We start from the raw sequence: 16,554 nt of genomic DNA, 5'->3' as shown, positions 1-16,554 counted from the left end.
TTTTAATAAAGCGGGTCTGTGTGGACTAGCTCTAGAGTTCAGGGCTGTCCAGGAGAACTCTGTCCCTCCGCTCAATCTATCAAAGCAAACAGGAATTAATTAAAAACCAGAACAGATGACAGATTTCACCTCAGTTTATCTGATGCTAGGAGACTTTTTCTTCCTCCAGAAGCTCAGATCAAATCCCTGATTTCTGCCTGACAGGTTTGTTCCTTCAGTCTAAACCGCTTTACAGGCTTTCATTAAAACATCAAACTTCCAGCTGGAAGTCTGACTGTGAGCCGATAAATGAGCTTTAGTTCAGGAAATATTTATATCAGGGATTAATTATAATCTAAACAGCGTTTAGTTTTAGGTTTAAAATGCTTTTAACTCAGATTAGCTGCTAGCTTAAAAGAAGTTCTAAGCTAAACCTTGTGTCACTACCCGATCTATCTCAGAAACCCGACCCGTCCCAGAAACCCGACCCGTCCCAAAAACCGGCCCTGTCCCAGAAACCCGACCCGTCCCAGAAACCCGACCCGTCCCAAAAACCGGCCCTGTCCCAGAAACCCGACCCGTCTCAGAAACCCGACCCGTCCCAGAAACCCGATCCGTCCCAGAAACCCGATCGTCCCAGAAACCCGACCCGTCCCAGAAACCCGACCCGTCCCGGAAACCCGACCCGTCCCAGAAACCCGATCCGTCCCAGAAACCCGATCGTCCCAGAAACCCGATCCGTCTCAGAAACCCGACCCGTCCCAGAAACCCGACCCTTCCCAGAAACCCGATCCGTCCCAGAAACCCGACCCGTCCCAGAAACCCGACCCATCCCAGAAACCCGACCCGTCCCAGAAACCCGATCCGTCTCAGAAACCCGACCCGTCCCAGAAACCCGATCGTCCCAGAAACCCGACCCGTCCCAGAAACCCGACCCGTCCCAGAAACCCGATCGTCCCAGAAACCCGATCCGTCTCAGAAACCCGACCCATCCCGGAAACCCGACCCGTCCCAGTAACCCGACCCGTCCCAGAAACCCGATCCGTCTCAGAAACCCGACCCGTCCCAGAAACCCGACCCATCCCAGTAACCCGACCCGTCCCAGAAACCCGATCCGTCTCAGAAACCCGATCCGTCTCAGAAACCCGACCCATCCCGGAAACCCGACCCGTCCCAGTAACCCGACCCGTCCCAGAAACCCGACCCGTCCCAGTAACCCGACCCGTCCCAGAAACCCGATCCGTCTCAGAAACCCGACCCGTCCCAGAAACCCGATCGTCCCAGAAACCCGACCCGTCCCAGAAACCCGACCCGTCCCAGAAACCCGATCGTCCCAGAAACCCGATCCGTCTCAGAAACCCGACCCATCCCGGAAACCCGACCCGTCCCAGAAACCCGACCCGTCCCAGAAACCCGACCCGTCCCAGAAACCCGATCCGTCCCAGAAACCTGATCCGTCCCAGAAACCCGACCCGTCCCAGAAACCCGATCCGTCTCAGAAACCCGACCCGTCCCAGAAACCCGACCCATCCCAGTAACGCGACCCGTCCCAGAAACCCGATCCGTCTCAGAAACCCGATCCGTCTCAGAAACCCGACCCATCCCGGAAACCCGACCCGTCCCAGTAACCCGACCCGTCCCAGAAACCCGACCCGTCCCAGTAACCCGACCCGTCCCAGAAACCCGATCCGTCTCAGAAACCCGACCCGTCCCAGAAACCCGATCGTCCCAGAAACCCGACCCGTCCCAGAAACCCGACCCGTCCCAGAAACCCGACCCGTCCCGGAAACCCGACCCGTCCCAGAAACCCGACCCGTCCCAGAAACCCGATCCGTCTCAGAAACCCGACCCGTCCCGGAAACCCGACCCGTCCCGGAAACCCGATCCGTCTCAGAAACCCGACCCGTCCCAGAAACCCGACCCGTCCCAGAAACCCGATCCGTCTCAGAAACCCGACCCGTCCCGGAAACCCGACCCGTCCCGGAAACCCGATCCGTCTCAGAAACCCGACCCGTCCCAGAAACCCGACCTGTCCTGCACCATCAGGTCCTCTGATTGGCTGATGTTGGATCCATGTAGCTGTGGACTAGCTGCCCTTCAGTGGTTAGTTTTCTTTGTTAGACGTTAGCCGATGTTCTGATTGTGGTTAATTATTTTCTGGACTCAGATTAGCTATTAGCATGTTTCAACTTTGTTAGAAAAATTCAGTCATTTTTAGCTTTTGTCGTTTTGTTAGCTTTTAAATTTACTTTGAATAATAGCTTTAGCATAGTAGCCTTTAGCATGGTTCTAATTATCAATTAGCTGTTAGCATAGCAGTGTATTCTGAGTAAGTGTTGAAAGCAGACAGTTGGACTCTGCTGATCCTTTGAGGCAGAAGCATCATTGGAAGCAAAATGGCGCCAAACATTATAAGTTAAACTGGAACTAGTTATTTTATAGGATAAATCTATTAAGCCAGGTGTGTCCAAAGTGGGGCCCAGGGGCCATTAGCGGCCCCTTGGGTTTGGACTCAGCTGCTTTATTTGTACGTGTCTGCCACTAGGGGGCAGTAAAGCTGCAGCCTGCAGGTTTTTACATTCTTTCCTCGTAGTGTTTTGCAGCATAAGGAAGCCTAGAGAGGGAAACCCGACAGCAGGCTGTTCTGGTGGATGTGTGTTTTTCCATTTTTGCTCTGTTTACATGCCCAGGTGGCCTCAGATTATCATTGATTTTTAGCTCCTGGAAACCTTTCACTCAGAGACTGTAGGCCTGAGGCGACAGCAGCCAGAGAGTCTCCTCTCACCTCCATCAAGGCCTCTCCTCCCTCCGTCTCCCTCATTATCGCCTCCAGGGCTGCAAAACACAACAAAACAAACTCCAGACATTTAAAGAATGGAGCTGGACTCTGGTTGCTCTGGGTTGTGAGTCTGAATGAGTCCCTCTGTGGGAAGAATGTGACGTTTTCAGGTGTTAACGGCCTGTTTCTCCACACAGAATAGAATTAAAGAGGAACCAGGACAGACTAAACATTAATACTTAGTAAAACCAGACAGGATAGAGGATAATCAGGCTCTATCCTCAGCAGCGGCTCAGGCATTGGAAGAACGGGCACCTTCTGCGTGGCGTGGAGCCGCCAGCAGCCAAACAGCGCCACCTTGGTGTCACTTCAATAAATAACAGTTTAAAATCCACTCATTTAAAGCCCAAAACATCCAGAATATCTTTAAGGTTATTACTTTTATATGACTATTTGCAGATTAACTAAGATTTACATTTAAAATATGAAAAAAACATCTTATTTTGAGTGCTTAATATCTAATAATTAAATAGTTTAAAATAAACATTTCATGTTTAACAGAGAAAAGGAAAGCTGTTTGCTGCGGTTGTCATAATAAAGTCAAATAGATGTGATCAGTGAGTCCCTGACAGCAACGTAACAGCAAATCAATAATTACGTCTATGAGACGCTTTAAATTCTATTTTATTCTAATTTAATCAAATAGTTTTATTGTTAGGTCTCAGCAGAGGCCTTTAAAGACATTCTGCTGTGAACTGACTGGTTGGTGAAGGAGGTTTACCTGGACGGTTACCTGGTCCATCACTAGGGCAACGCTCTGTGGAGGCGGAGCTTCACGTCTCATGGAGCAAAATAATAAAAATACAGACTTTTAAAAATTATAAATTCATTCCAAAGGCTAAAAAAAGTAAAAAACAAAGATTATCTCAGGAGGGAACTTTTTTTTCCAGAGGGGAACAGTTCAGGTGCTCCAGGTGTTCTAATACAGTATTTTGACAAAGCAGGTCAGGATGTGAAATACTGCCACCTGGTGGTTTTTGTATGTTCCGTTTTGTTCAGTTCAATAAAGTTAAGTGAAAACTCAACCGTAGCTCCACCTAGTGTCCATCTGTGCACATCGCTGATCCTCAGGGAATTAGAAAAGCTGGATGAACCACAGAAATACTAAACTGAACAGGTATTTAAATGGATGTTTATTAATTAATAAATGATCATCTGTAGAGTGAAGGTTGGTTTATATCTGTGACCTTTGACCTCAGCCAGCTGGTGGGTCAGACCAGGAAGTCCTTGGTTCTCAGGTAGACTCCACCAGCAGGATGAGGCGTGAGTCACCTGATCTGAACGAGCGGCCGAAGGCTCCGAGCTGTTAGCGGACTGTCCGAGTCCATGTCCGATTCTGAGCGGCGATGTGGCTGGAGGCGGACTGGGCGGACTGGGAGGACTGGGATGGATGCTTTTAGCTTCATTCCCTGCAGGAGGTGACTTTAAAATGACAGAGCAGGTTTTATGGGACCTTTTCACGCTGGCTTCATCCTTTAGACCCAAACTTTTTTCTGTCCCGGGTCACCTGCTGTAAAGAAGGACGCGTCTGTGCATCATCAGCCAGAACCTCATGGTGGTCTACAGAGGAACCATGACTAAAGCCCAGAGGGCCATGGGACCTCCATGGATCAGTCCTGAACCTCCTCTGACTGCTGATCTCCACACAGTCTGGAGATCTTCTGGTTTCTAACAGGAAGGTCCAGAAGAGTCATTTTGAGCCTGGAGAGAACATCTCAACAACGACACGGTTCTCTCTGAACAATGGGGAACACCTGGGATCATAAGCATCGTTAGACCTATTTAAGGGTGGCTTCAGTCACCCTTTCTTTGGCATTAGCCACCCTATAATTATTTTGCGATTTAAAAAGAAATATATATTTTTTTCTGTATTTATTTTTTCCTCATATTTTCCCAAAACGTAAAAGTAAAGCACAGAATAAAAGCCATAAAGAAGACAAGTTAATCTGAACAATCATAGGCGTAACTTCCTTAAGGACTGGTGTGGACATGTCCCCACCAATATTTTGTACACGTATTTTGCTTTCGGTGCTGTGTATATCTGATTAAAACCCCATTCATGCCGCTCCTCAGAAAGAAAATAAAAAAGTTATCCCTGCTGCTCACCGTCCACAAACCCCGACAAAAAACTCAGAAAAAAGAATCTGTTGCCTCTCGCTTTCTCCCCATCACCCCCCTCCAACCTCTCCCCATAACATTTGAATTGAAGATATCCGCGGGTGACGGGTCGGGTTCGGTAGTCATCCTAACGGGTTCAGGCGGGTGCGGGTTGGTAAAACTCGACCCATGCAGGTCTCTAAGCTACACTACATTCAGTATCGTTGCCATAGAAACAGACAACAGCGCCAATATATCAGAATTATACTAAAACACACGCAAATAATTTCCCACATAAAAAACAGGACTTTCAGTCCATTACAGTTTTCCGTTTTTAGAGGGTTGTTTATTTTGCGTTTATTAAGTGATGGCTGTGGTATATTAGCTTTCACTGCTATAAGCTTTCGCAGCAGTGATTGATTAATTTAAACACCTGCTCTACTGATGGTCTATCGGAGTTGGTGTTTAGGTTGAACATAAAGAACACCTTTTATTTGAAGCTTCTTGTAGCTACTGTTTTAATCCCGGCTTTACTTAAAACTTTTTCCTGACTTTGATAGTGTTGCCATTCAGTAGCAAGCACTGCGCCCCTTTTTCTTTTATATGTACATTTAAGATTTAGCGTGTTATGTTGACAACTCATGAGCAAGCTGCTTTTTGCAATCTAGCAGGAAGGTAAGGATAGGATCTTGCAGGTGTGACGTCACTCTGCAGGGGGTCCAAAGATAAAAGATTTAAACAATTTTGGCATTGGAATTTCAGATTTAAGGGAGTTAGAAAGTTCACTTAGTAAAAGTGCAAATAATAAATCTGATTAGCGATTACTTTTAAGCTGGTTGAACATACTGCGACAGACTGGTGACCTGTCCAGGGTGATCCCACCTCTCACCCAGAACGTGGCTGGAGATATGCACCAGCACCTCCTGATCCCACTGAGGGATAAGGTTAAAGAAAATGGATGGTTGAACATAGTCCGCTCTCCCAGATTCTATCAAATCAGTGTTGATACCCTCAGGGGCGGATTTAGGAAATTTGGGGCCCTAGGCAAAGACAGGCAGGGGGCCCCCTGAGAAGTAAACCCATAAAACAGACCCATTCTACAGATAGAGAAATGTTAATAGAATAGACATCCATTATTTGTTCTAGGTTTTGTCCCTCTCTTCTTGTCCCTTTTTCCTCTCTATTTATCAGCGTTCTGATGGCATTTTAGCCAAAGGATTTTTATCAAAAACATAATTAATGTGCACAAATAAGGATTAGTTGTATTAACCATACATGGAAACAGAGTTTTATGGGGCCCCCAGAACTTGGGGCCCTAGGCAACTGCCTAGTATTGCCTAATGGTAAATCCCCCCCTGGATACCCTGCTGGTGGATGTTCTTGACAGAAAGACGGAGTTGCTTAATCATATTCTGCTTAAGGCCCCATAAGATCTCGTCCGAGTCCTGGTTTAAAAGTAAATTAATTATAAAAAGTGACCCAAAATTGACTGTCAATAAATGTTCTACAAAATTGATATATTTATTTCATTTCTTTGATTTGTACTGTCTGTTTAGATTTATGTGATATTTTTTGCACAAAATATATAAGTGAATATTGTAACAGTTATGTTTTCAACTGTAAGCATTAAATTGATAAATGTTATTCGCATTTTTTTGGCTTTATCCTTTCCAACAAAAAAAAAAGGCGTCGCGCAGGGATCTCCCTTTCCTTATGAGCCGTCCCCACCAACTTTCAACACAAAGTTACACCCTTGTCTTAGACAACGCCTTAGCAGGTGCACTGAAAAAATTTCGGCGCGCACTGCGCGCGCATTATCTTCTACGGGCTGAGCCACCCTTGTCTCTTAAACCTAGAGACGCCCCTGCCTGGGATGGTCTGGAGGCTCCTTCCCTCTGGTCAGTTTGTTTTTGTGGAGAAGGAGGTGCTGGTGTTCCTCTGACCTGCAGCGCCTCCTCCTGGTTGGTGGCTGATCAATCTTTGTTGTCAGCCATAGATACCTTCTGTCATGCAGAGTCCAGAACGGAGCGGGTCGTCTACTTGTCCTAAGAATGATCTAGTTTCAGGAGGCGGAGCTGCGAGGGGAGCTCCTATTGGTCGGATGAACAAACTGCAGAAAATGAAAAATAGGATTTCAGTGAAGACAAAGAGAAGCAGGAGAGACCCTGCGTCTCCTCCGTAGACCCTGCGTCTCCTCCATAGACCCTGCGTCTCCTCCGTAGACCCTGCGTCTCCTCCGTAGACCCTGTGTCTCCTCCAGAAACCCTGCGTCTCCTCCGTAGACCCTGCGTCTCCTCCGTAGACCCTGCGTCTCCTCCGTAGACCCTGCGTCTCCTCCAGAGACCCTGCGTCTCCTCCAGAGACCCTGCGTCTCCTCCGTAGACCCTGCGTCTCCTCCAGAGACCCTGCGTCTCCTCCGTAGACCCTGCGTCTCCTCCGTAGACCCTGCGTCTCCTCCGTAGACCCTGCGTCTCCTCCGTAGACCCTGCGTCTCCTCCAGAGATCCTGCGTCTCCTCCGTAGACCCTGCGTCTCCTCCGTAGACCCTGCGTCTCCTCCGTAGACCCTGCGTCTCCTCCGTAGACCCCGCGTCTCCTCCAGAGACCTCCTCCGTAGACCCCGCGTCTCCTCCGTAGACCCCGCGCCTCCTCCGTAGACCCCGCGTCTCCTCCGTAGACCCCGCGTCTCCTCCAGAGACCCCGCGTCTCCTCCGTAGACCCCGCGTCTCCTCCGTAGACCCCGCGTCTCCTCCGTAGACCCTGCGTCTCCTCCGTAGACCCTGCGTCTCCTCCGTAGACCCTGCGTCTCCTCCGTAGACCCTGCGTCTCCTCCAGAGACCCTGCGTCTCCTCCGTAGACCCTGCGTCTCCTCCGTAGACCCTGCGTCTCCTCCGTAGACCCTGCGTCTCCTCCGTAGACCCTGCGTCTCCTCCGTAGACCCTGCGTCTCCTCCGTAGACCCTGCGTCTCCTCCGTAGACCCTGCGTCTCCTCTGTAGACCCTGCGTCTCCTCCGTAGACCCCGCGTCTCCTCCAGAGACCCCGCGTCTCCTCCGTAGACCCCGCGTCTCCTCCGTAGACCCCGCGCCTCCTCCGTAGACCCCGCGCCTCCTCCGTAGACCCCGCGTCTCCTCCGTAGACCCCGCGTCTCCTCCGTAGACCCCGCGTCTCCTCCGTAGACCCCGCGTCTCCTCCGTAGACCCCGCGTATCCTCCGTAGACCCCGCGTCTCCTCCGTAGACCCTGCGTCTCCTCCAAGGTGCTCTGTTCTCTGGATCAATAGCAGCTCCACCATCTTCACCTGCTGCATCAACCATAGCTCTCTGACTCTTGCAAACAAACACTGATGTCAGCCCTGCTGGGCTTTTCACACCTCCTCTCCTGCTTGTCAGGTGCCCCCCCCCCCCCCTCCCCCCCCCCTTCCCTCTGGCTGTGAATGGACCGTGAAACTCCATCTTCATGCCCCCCCCCCCCCCCCCCCCCCCACCAGCAACGTGTAAATTTTCCCATATCAGAATCAGCCGGATCCGATCTGACAGCCGTGTGCGCTGATGTCACAAAGGCTGTTCTGCTGCTGCAGCTTCTGGACCTTTGAAGATCAGGAGGGAAGATTTATACTGATCTGACATTAGAACCATGTGGGTGGAGGGAGGGACGGACGGATGGATGGAGTTTTAGTTCTCTACTAACAGAATTGTTCCCTATAGGTTAAATTCTGAGTTCTGCAGGGAAGCAGAGGATCTGCAGTCAGAACCAGACCCAGCTAGACTGGTTCTGACTGCAGATCCTCTGCTTCCCTAGTCCCGGATTCTGGGTTAGTCCCGGGTTGTGGATTTTCTCCGGGTTCTGGGTTTGCTCCTGGTTCTGGGTTAGTCCTGGGTTCTGGGTTAGTCCCGGGTTGTGGGTTAGTCCCGGGTCGTGGATTTTCTCTGGGTTCTGGGTTTTCTCCGAGTTGTGGGTTTGCTAGGGGTTCTGGGTTTGTCCCGGGTTCTGGGTTAGTCCCGGGTTCTGGGTTTTCTCCGGGTTCTGGGTTAGTCCCAGGTTCTGGGTTAGTCCCGGATTGCGGATTTTCTCTGGGTTCTGGGTTTGCTCCGGGTTCTGGTTTGGTCCCGGGTTCTGGGTTAGTCCCGGATTGTGTATTTTCTCTGGGTTCTGGGTTAGTCCCGGGTTCTGGGTTAGTCCCGGATTGTGGATTTTCTCTGGGTTCTGGGTTTGCTCCGGGTTCTGGGTTGGTCCCGGGTTCTGGGTTAGTCCCGGGTTCTGGGTTAGTCCCGGATTCTGGGTTTTCTCCGGGTTCTGGGTTAGTCCCAGGTTCTGGGTTAGTCCCGGATTGCGGATTTTCTCTGGGTTCTGGGTTTGCTCCGGGTTCTGGTTTGGTCCCGGGTTCTGGGTTAGTCCCGGATTGTGTATTTTCTCTGGGTTCTGGGTTAGTCCCGGGTTCTGGGTTAGTCCCGGATTGTGGATTTTCTCTGGGTTCTGGGTTTGCTCCGGGTTCTGGGTTGGTCCCGGGTTCTGGGTTAGTCCCGGATTGTGTATTTTCTCTGGGTTCTGGGTTAGTCCCGGGTTCTGGGTTAGTCCCGGATTGTGTATTTTCTCTGGGTTCTGGGTTAGTCCCGGGTTCTGGGTTAGTCCCGGATTGTGGATTTTCTCTGGGTTCTGGGTTAGTCCCGGGTTCTGGGTTAGTCCCGGATTGTGGATTTTCTCTGGGTTCTGGGTTTGCTCCGGGTTCTGGGTTGGTCCCGGGTTCTGGGTTAGTCCCGGATTCTGGGTTTTCTCCGGGTTCTGGGTTAGTCCCAGGTTCTGGGTTAGTCACGGATTGTGTATTTTCTCTGGGTTCTGGGTTAGTCCCGGGTTCTGGGTTAGTCCCGGATTGTGTATTTTCTCTGGGTTCTGGGTTAGTCCCGGGTTCTGGGTTAGTCCCGGATTGTGTATTTTCTCTGGGTTCTGGTTTGGTCCCGGGTTCTGGGTTAGTCCCGGATTGTGTATTTTCTCTGGGTTCTGGGTTAGTCCCGGGTTCTGGGTTAGTCCCGGATTGTGGATTTTCTCTGGGTTCTGGGTTTGCTCCGGGTTCTGGGTTGGTCCCGGGTTCTGGGTTAGTCCCGGGTTCTGGGTTAGTCCCGGATTCTGGGTTTTCTCCGGGTTCTGGGTTAGTCCCAGGTTCTGGGTTAGTCCCGGATTGCGGATTTTCTCTGGGTTCTGGGTTTGCTCCGGGTTCGGGTTGGGTCCCGGGTTCTGGGTTAGTCCCGGATTGTGTATTTTCTCTGGGTTCTGGGTTAGTCCCGGGTTCTGGGTTAGTCCCGGATTGTGGATTTTCTCTGGGTTCTGGGTTTGCTCCGGGTTCTGGGTTGGTCCCGGGTTCTGGGTTAGTCCCGGATTCTGGGTTTTCTCCGGGTTCTGGGTTAGTCCCAGGTTCTGGGTTAGTCACGGATTGTGTATTTTCTCTGGTTTCTGGGTTAGTCCCGGGTTCTGGGTTGGTCCCGGGTTCTAGGTTAGTCCCGGGTTCTGGGTTAGTCCCAGGTTCTGGGTTGGTCCCGGGATCTGGCTCCAGGTTCTGGGTTGGTTCTGCTCTCTGAGCTCCAGGTTTTCAGCAGCTAATGGATGAGGAAGGAATGAAGGGTGTGATGGAGAGCGCCGTTGGCGTGAGATGGGCGGAGCCAGAAGCAGGACCCAGCCTGGCTTTGGCCCGCCTCTCTGTCAGACTCTCAGTTCTAACGTTGGCGTTTAGAGCGGTCGATGGCGGCAGCGGGTTAGCAGGTCAAACGATTCCTGTCAGCAGCTGAAAGGCGTCGATGTTTCCCGTCCAGCAAAGATTGACCTGATTATGAAGGAAGCATTTATGGGCCGGCTCAATATTTGGCCCAGATGGCGTCTGTTAGCGGCGGAACGCTGAAATTAATCTGATGGCGGATCTATTCTCCTCTCTGGCTGAGAGCAGAACCGGCCCCCCGTCCTGATCTGTTGGAAGAACAGATCTATAGATCTGCTGCTGGTTGGCTTCCCTGTTCTGCCCTGATCCAGTCTGGAGCTCCAGCTGTCAGCTGGACGGACCCACAGCAGAGGACTTAGGGTCCAGTCAGGGACCGGGGGAAGTCCAGGTCCTGCTGGGGTCAGAGGGAGCAGCTCAGGCTGCTGGTCCTGGAACCATCCGTTAGAAACCAGGAACTGTACCTAGACTATTCTGGTCCCTCTGGTCCACATGGAGTCCAGTTTGAACAGTTAGAGCAGAAGAGGGACCGGATTGGACCAGTTGGGACCGGTTGGGACCAGTTGGGACCGGTTGGGACCGGTTCTGAGTGATGGAGGATGGATGGGCAGCAGACCCAGAACTGTACTGCAGTTCTGGGTTGAAATCTTCAAAAATTGACTCAACTAAAAGTAAAAGTAGATGTTCCAGAATTGAGTCCTGTTTAAAAGTTTTTGGTATAAATTTTCTAAAGTATAAATACTTTGTTACTTCAGTAGCTTCTTTAACTATCTGTACTTTATTCAGAGTTTCTTCTTCTAAAGACAAATATCTGTCTTTACTTCTGAAGCGGTTCTTCTCCATAACGACGTTTATAGAAACTCTGATCTAGACGTGGATGAAGGCTGGAGGCCCCGATAGATCAGCTTCTCCTAGATTCACACGCCGACCATCAGTGGATAAAAATCGATATATTGCGATTTACGGTTCCCAGATATACGATCGATCTTTAACTTCCTGATAAGGATTTAAGAAATAAAACACGTTTCTAATCCCAACATCGATGCTAATACTGACCCTATGATGGACTTTGGTTTGTTCAGTTTACATCTTCTAATTCAGAACCAGACCAGAACCAGAACCAGATCAGAACTAGACCAGAACCAAACCAGAACCAAACCAGAACCAAACCAGAACCAGACCAGAACCAAACCAGAACCAGATCAGAACTAGACCAGAACCAAACCAGAACCAGACCAGAACTGGACCAGGACCAGAACTGAACCAGACCAGAACCAGACTAGAACCAGACCAGAACCAGACCAGAACCGAACCAGAACCAGATCAGAACTAGACCAGAACCAAACCAGAACCAGACCAGAACTGAACCAGACCAGAACCAGACTAGAACCAGACCAGAACCGAACCAGAACCAGATCAGAACTAGACCAGAACCAAACCAGAACCAGACCAGAACCGGACCAGGACCAGACCAGAACCAGACTAGAACCAGACCAGAACCAGACCAGAACCAGACTAGAACCAGACCAGAACCGAACCAGAACCAGATCAGAACTAGACCAGAACCAAACCAGAACCAGACCAGAACCGGACCAGGACCAGACCAGAACTGAACCAGACCAGAACCAGACCAGAACCAGACCAGGACCAGACTAGAACCAGCCCAGAACCGAACCAGGACCAGAACCAGACCAGAACCAGACAAGACACGTACCAGAACCAGACCCAGATCAGAACCAGACCAGAACCGAACCAGAACCAGACCAGAACCGAACCAGAACCAGACCAGAACCAGACCAGAACCGAACCACAACCAAACCAGACCAGAACCAGACCAATACCAGAACCAAACCAGAACCAGAACTGAACCAGGACCAGAACCAGACCAGAACCAGACTAGAACCAGACCAGAACCAAACCAGAACCAGAACCAGATCAGAACCAGACCACAACCAAACCTGATCCAGTCTGGAGCTCCAGCTGTCAGCTGGACGGACCCACAGCAGAGGACTTAGGGTCCAGTCAGGGACCGGGGGAAGTCCAGGTCCTGCTGGGGTCAGAGGGAGCAGCTCAGGCTGCTGGTCCTGGAACCACCCGTTAGAAACCAGGAACTGTACCTAGATTATTCTGGTCCCTCTGGTCCACATGGAGTCCAGTTTGAACAGTTAGAGCAGAAGAGGGACCGGATTGGACCAGTTGGGACCGGATTGGACCAGTTGGGACCGGTTGGGACCAGTTGGGACCGGTTGGGACCGGTTCTGAGTGATGGAGGATGGATGGGCAGCAGACCCAGAACTGTACTGCAGTTCTGGGTTGAAATCTTCAAAATTGACCCAACTAAAAGTAAAAGTAGATGTTCCAGAATTGAGTCCTGTTTAAAAGTATTTGGTATAAAGTTACTAAAGTATAAATACTTTGTTACTTCAGTAGCTTCTTTAACTATCTGTACTTTATTCAGAGTTTTTTCTTTTAAAGACAAATATCTGTCTTTACTTCTGAAGCGGTTCTTCTCCATAACGACGTTTATAGAAACTCTGATCTAGACGTGGATGAAGGCTGGAGGCCCCGATAGATCAGCTTCTCCTAGATTAACACGCCGACCATCAGTGGATAAAAATCGATATATTGCGATTTACGGTTCCCAGATATACGATCGATCTTTAACTTCCTGATAAGGATTTAAGAAATAAAACACGTTTCTAATCCCAACATCGATGCTAATACTGACCCTATGATGGACTTTGGTTTGTTCAGTTTACATCTTCTAATTCAGAACCAGACCAGAACCAGAACCAGATCAGAACTAGACCAGAACCAAACCAGAACCAAACCAGAACCAGACCAGAACCAAACCAGAACCAGATCAGAACTAGACCAGAACCAAACCAGAACCAGACCAGAACCGGACCAGGACCAGACCAGAACTGAACCAGAACCAGATCAGAACTAGACCAGAACCAAACCAGAACCAGACCAGAACCGGACCAGGACCAGAACTGAACCAGACCAGAACCAGACTAGAACCAGACCAGAACCAGACCAGAACCGAACCAGAACCAGATCAGAACTAGACCAGAACCAAACCAGAACCAGACCAGAACTGAACCAGACCAGAACTGAACCAGACCAGAACCAGACTAGAACCAGACCAGAACCGAACCAGAACCAGATCAGAACTAGACCAGAACCAAACCAGAACCAGACCAGAACCGGACCAGGACCAGACCAGAACCAGACTAGAACCAGACCAGAACCAGACCAGAACCAGACTAGAACCAGACCAGAACCGAACCAGAACCAGATCAGAACTAGACCAGAACCAAACCAGAACCAGACCAGAACCGGACCAGGACCAGACCAGAACTGAACCAGACCAGAACCAGACCAGAACCAGACCAGAACCAGACCAGGACCAGACTAGAACCAGCCCAGAACCGAACCAGGACCAGAACCAGACCAGAACCAGACAAGACACGTACCAGAACCAGACCCAGATCAGAACCAGACCAGAACCGAACCAGAACCAGACCAGAACCAGACCAGAACCGAACCACAACCAAACCAGACCAGAACCAGACCAATACCAGAACCAAACCAGAACCAGAACTGAACCAGGACCAGAACCAGACCAGAACCAGACTAGAACCAGACCAGAACCAAACCAGAACCAGAACCAGATCAGAACCAGACCACAACCAAACCAGAACCATACTAGAACCAGACCAGAATTGAACCAGACCAGAACCAGACCAGGACCAGACTAGAACCAGACTAGAACCAGAACCAGATCAGAATCAGACCAGAACCAGACTAGATCCAGAACCGGAACCAATCCAGAACCAGAGCCAGAACTGAACCAGAAGCTGGTTATTGGTACCTGCAAAGTTCTGGAAGCAGCTGCTTAGCAAATCATCCAGATGACCTGAAGCCAAACCTGAAGGCAGCAGAGCCCAGCGATCAATCATTGGTTGAAAAGACATTAAGAAGACGTCATGGTTCACGTCCAAACAACGTCAACATTAGGCTGAAAACTCGCGGGTTAAAGCTGAGATTTTCAGATCCTGGAAAAGATGTTGAAAGGCCAAAGTTTATCAACTAGTTCTGGACTAAATCAAGACTTTGAACAGAGCTTCCCAGTTTCAGAAAATGACAAGAGAGTCATGATGTGTTCATCCATTTAAAGTCGATTTATAAACAGCAGCTGCCCCCCCCCAGACTGGCGCCTCCAAATGCAAAACAAAACTTGGACAAAAATTGGACAACAGCCCAATCCGCCCGTGTTTCAAAGACAGACGTCAAGACCCACCTTCCGTTGTTTCTGATTGGTTAATGTTCACTGGTGCCTTCAGTGGTTGGTTAGATTCAGACACAGAGGAGAGCTCTCCTAGCAAAGCATCATGGGATTTGTTGCCACAGTGGCCCAAGATGGCGCAGGCACCGTGGGGGAGGCAGAGTTACGTGACAAACAAAGAGCTAAAAGCAGTGATCACCTGTCTGAACGCTCAGTTAACTGAGTTCACTATAAAGTTCACTATAACGTCCCCGCTCCGTAGTGATGGTTTAGGGGTTAGAGCGCCTTTAATAAGGCGGAATAATGGCTGAAATGATCTGATCTGCTGTCCCGCTCCTTTACTGTCCTCCTGCTCTTGTCCAGGTGCCAGCCTCCCCAAACCCCAGGTGAAGACGGCGTCCCTGGGTCAGGCCGGGAAGGCTCGCTCACCTCTGCTGCCCGTCTCGGTTCCGACGGCGCCGGACCTACAAGAGGAGGGAGGAGCGAAGCCTGCGGAGGATTCATCTACCAATGTGAGTTCTAGATGCAGATGCAGTGCCATCTAGTGGTGGCTGAAAGAATGAACTACTATGGAGGCTGCAGGGGGTCATAAATGGGATCCTAGGTGATTCAGGATTTTATTGATGACTTACAGAGAGATTTTTTCTGGTTTCTGATTGTTTATTTCAGCTGATTAATGACTGGAGGTGGGCGGGGCTTCTTTATCATCTAAGATGTTTCAGGGTTTGATGCTGCGGCGTTGAGCGAATAATCACAGCCAGGAGCAGGTTTTACTTTGGTAAAATTAAACACCTGGAAAATCCCTGAAAACAGGAAGCGTACGGAGCGTCCTGCTGGAGTGACATCAGCTGATGGCGGCCGTTAGCTCGTCCAGCGAGGACAGACTAACTGCTGTCCTGTTTCTGATGTCGTTTACCTGAATGAACTCACCTGACCCTCTGGAACCCTCAAACCTCCTTTTTGAAGCCCCGCCCCCTCATCATTTGTCAGCTTTTAACTTTTCTTTCTTTCTTTATGATCTCTGAGTGTTTAATACTCGTCCTCCAACGCCAGCCTGTCACATAGAGGTAAAGATGGCGGCGCAGCATGGCGTCTTCCCCTGAGTGCACCCCCACCCATCTATTTATAAACAGTTCATCTTAACTGAACCGAGTCATTCCCGGAAGAGGCCGGAATATTCTGGGAATGTTCTGGAGGAGTTCCCTCCAAGCTTAGCATATTCTAACTTAATAACAGCGGGATGATAAACGGTCTCCTCTCCGCACGCCAAACCTCATCATCCTCATCGTCTCCGCCTTCCTCCCAGGAATGATTCATCCTGACATCATCCAGCTTCACTTCAACTCGTTTTCTGCTCCAAATAACGACTTTTATAAATTCTTCAAACCCTGCAGACAGTTTTAGGTTCAAAGTGGATTTTCTGAGAAGAGCTTCAAAAACGAAGACGTTTTCCTGCAGCCGTCAATCATCAGTCCCGGCGCCTCGAACGCCTCGACAGGTGAACCCGCTGACTGCTGATGACGGCTTCTGCTGTCAGCGTGTGGGACGGATCCGTCAGACAGACGGACAGATGTCAGGAAGGACTAGGGACACACAGACCCGTCCTCTGGACCAATAGACCCGTCCTCTGGACCAATAGACCCGTCCTC

At 50.1% G+C, this 16,554-nt stretch overlaps 1 protein-coding gene across 1 annotated transcript in view; it reads left to right on the top strand.

Moving 5' to 3' along the window:
* LOC119776881 (netrin receptor DCC-like) overlaps positions 1 to 16,554 on the top strand; it is a gene marked incomplete at its 5' end in the record, with an annotated part of 120,146 nt that overhangs the window by 90,897 nt on the left and 12,695 nt on the right. The window contains one exon of the mRNA XM_038275510.1: positions 15,269 to 15,417. Coding sequence (XP_038131438.1) covers positions 15,269 to 15,417 — 149 coding nt within the window. The remainder of the gene's footprint in view (positions 1 to 15,268; positions 15,418 to 16,554) is intronic.

Source organism: Cyprinodon tularosa, unplaced genomic scaffold (assembly GCF_016077235.1).
Source record: "Cyprinodon tularosa strain WSP-4 unplaced genomic scaffold, ASM1607723v1 ctg963, whole genome shotgun sequence".
Classification (NCBI taxonomy): domain Eukaryota; kingdom Metazoa; phylum Chordata; class Actinopteri; order Cyprinodontiformes; family Cyprinodontidae; genus Cyprinodon; species Cyprinodon tularosa.
The sequence above is the reverse complement of the archived record's forward strand: the minus strand, read 5'-3'. Positions and strand labels throughout refer to the sequence as shown.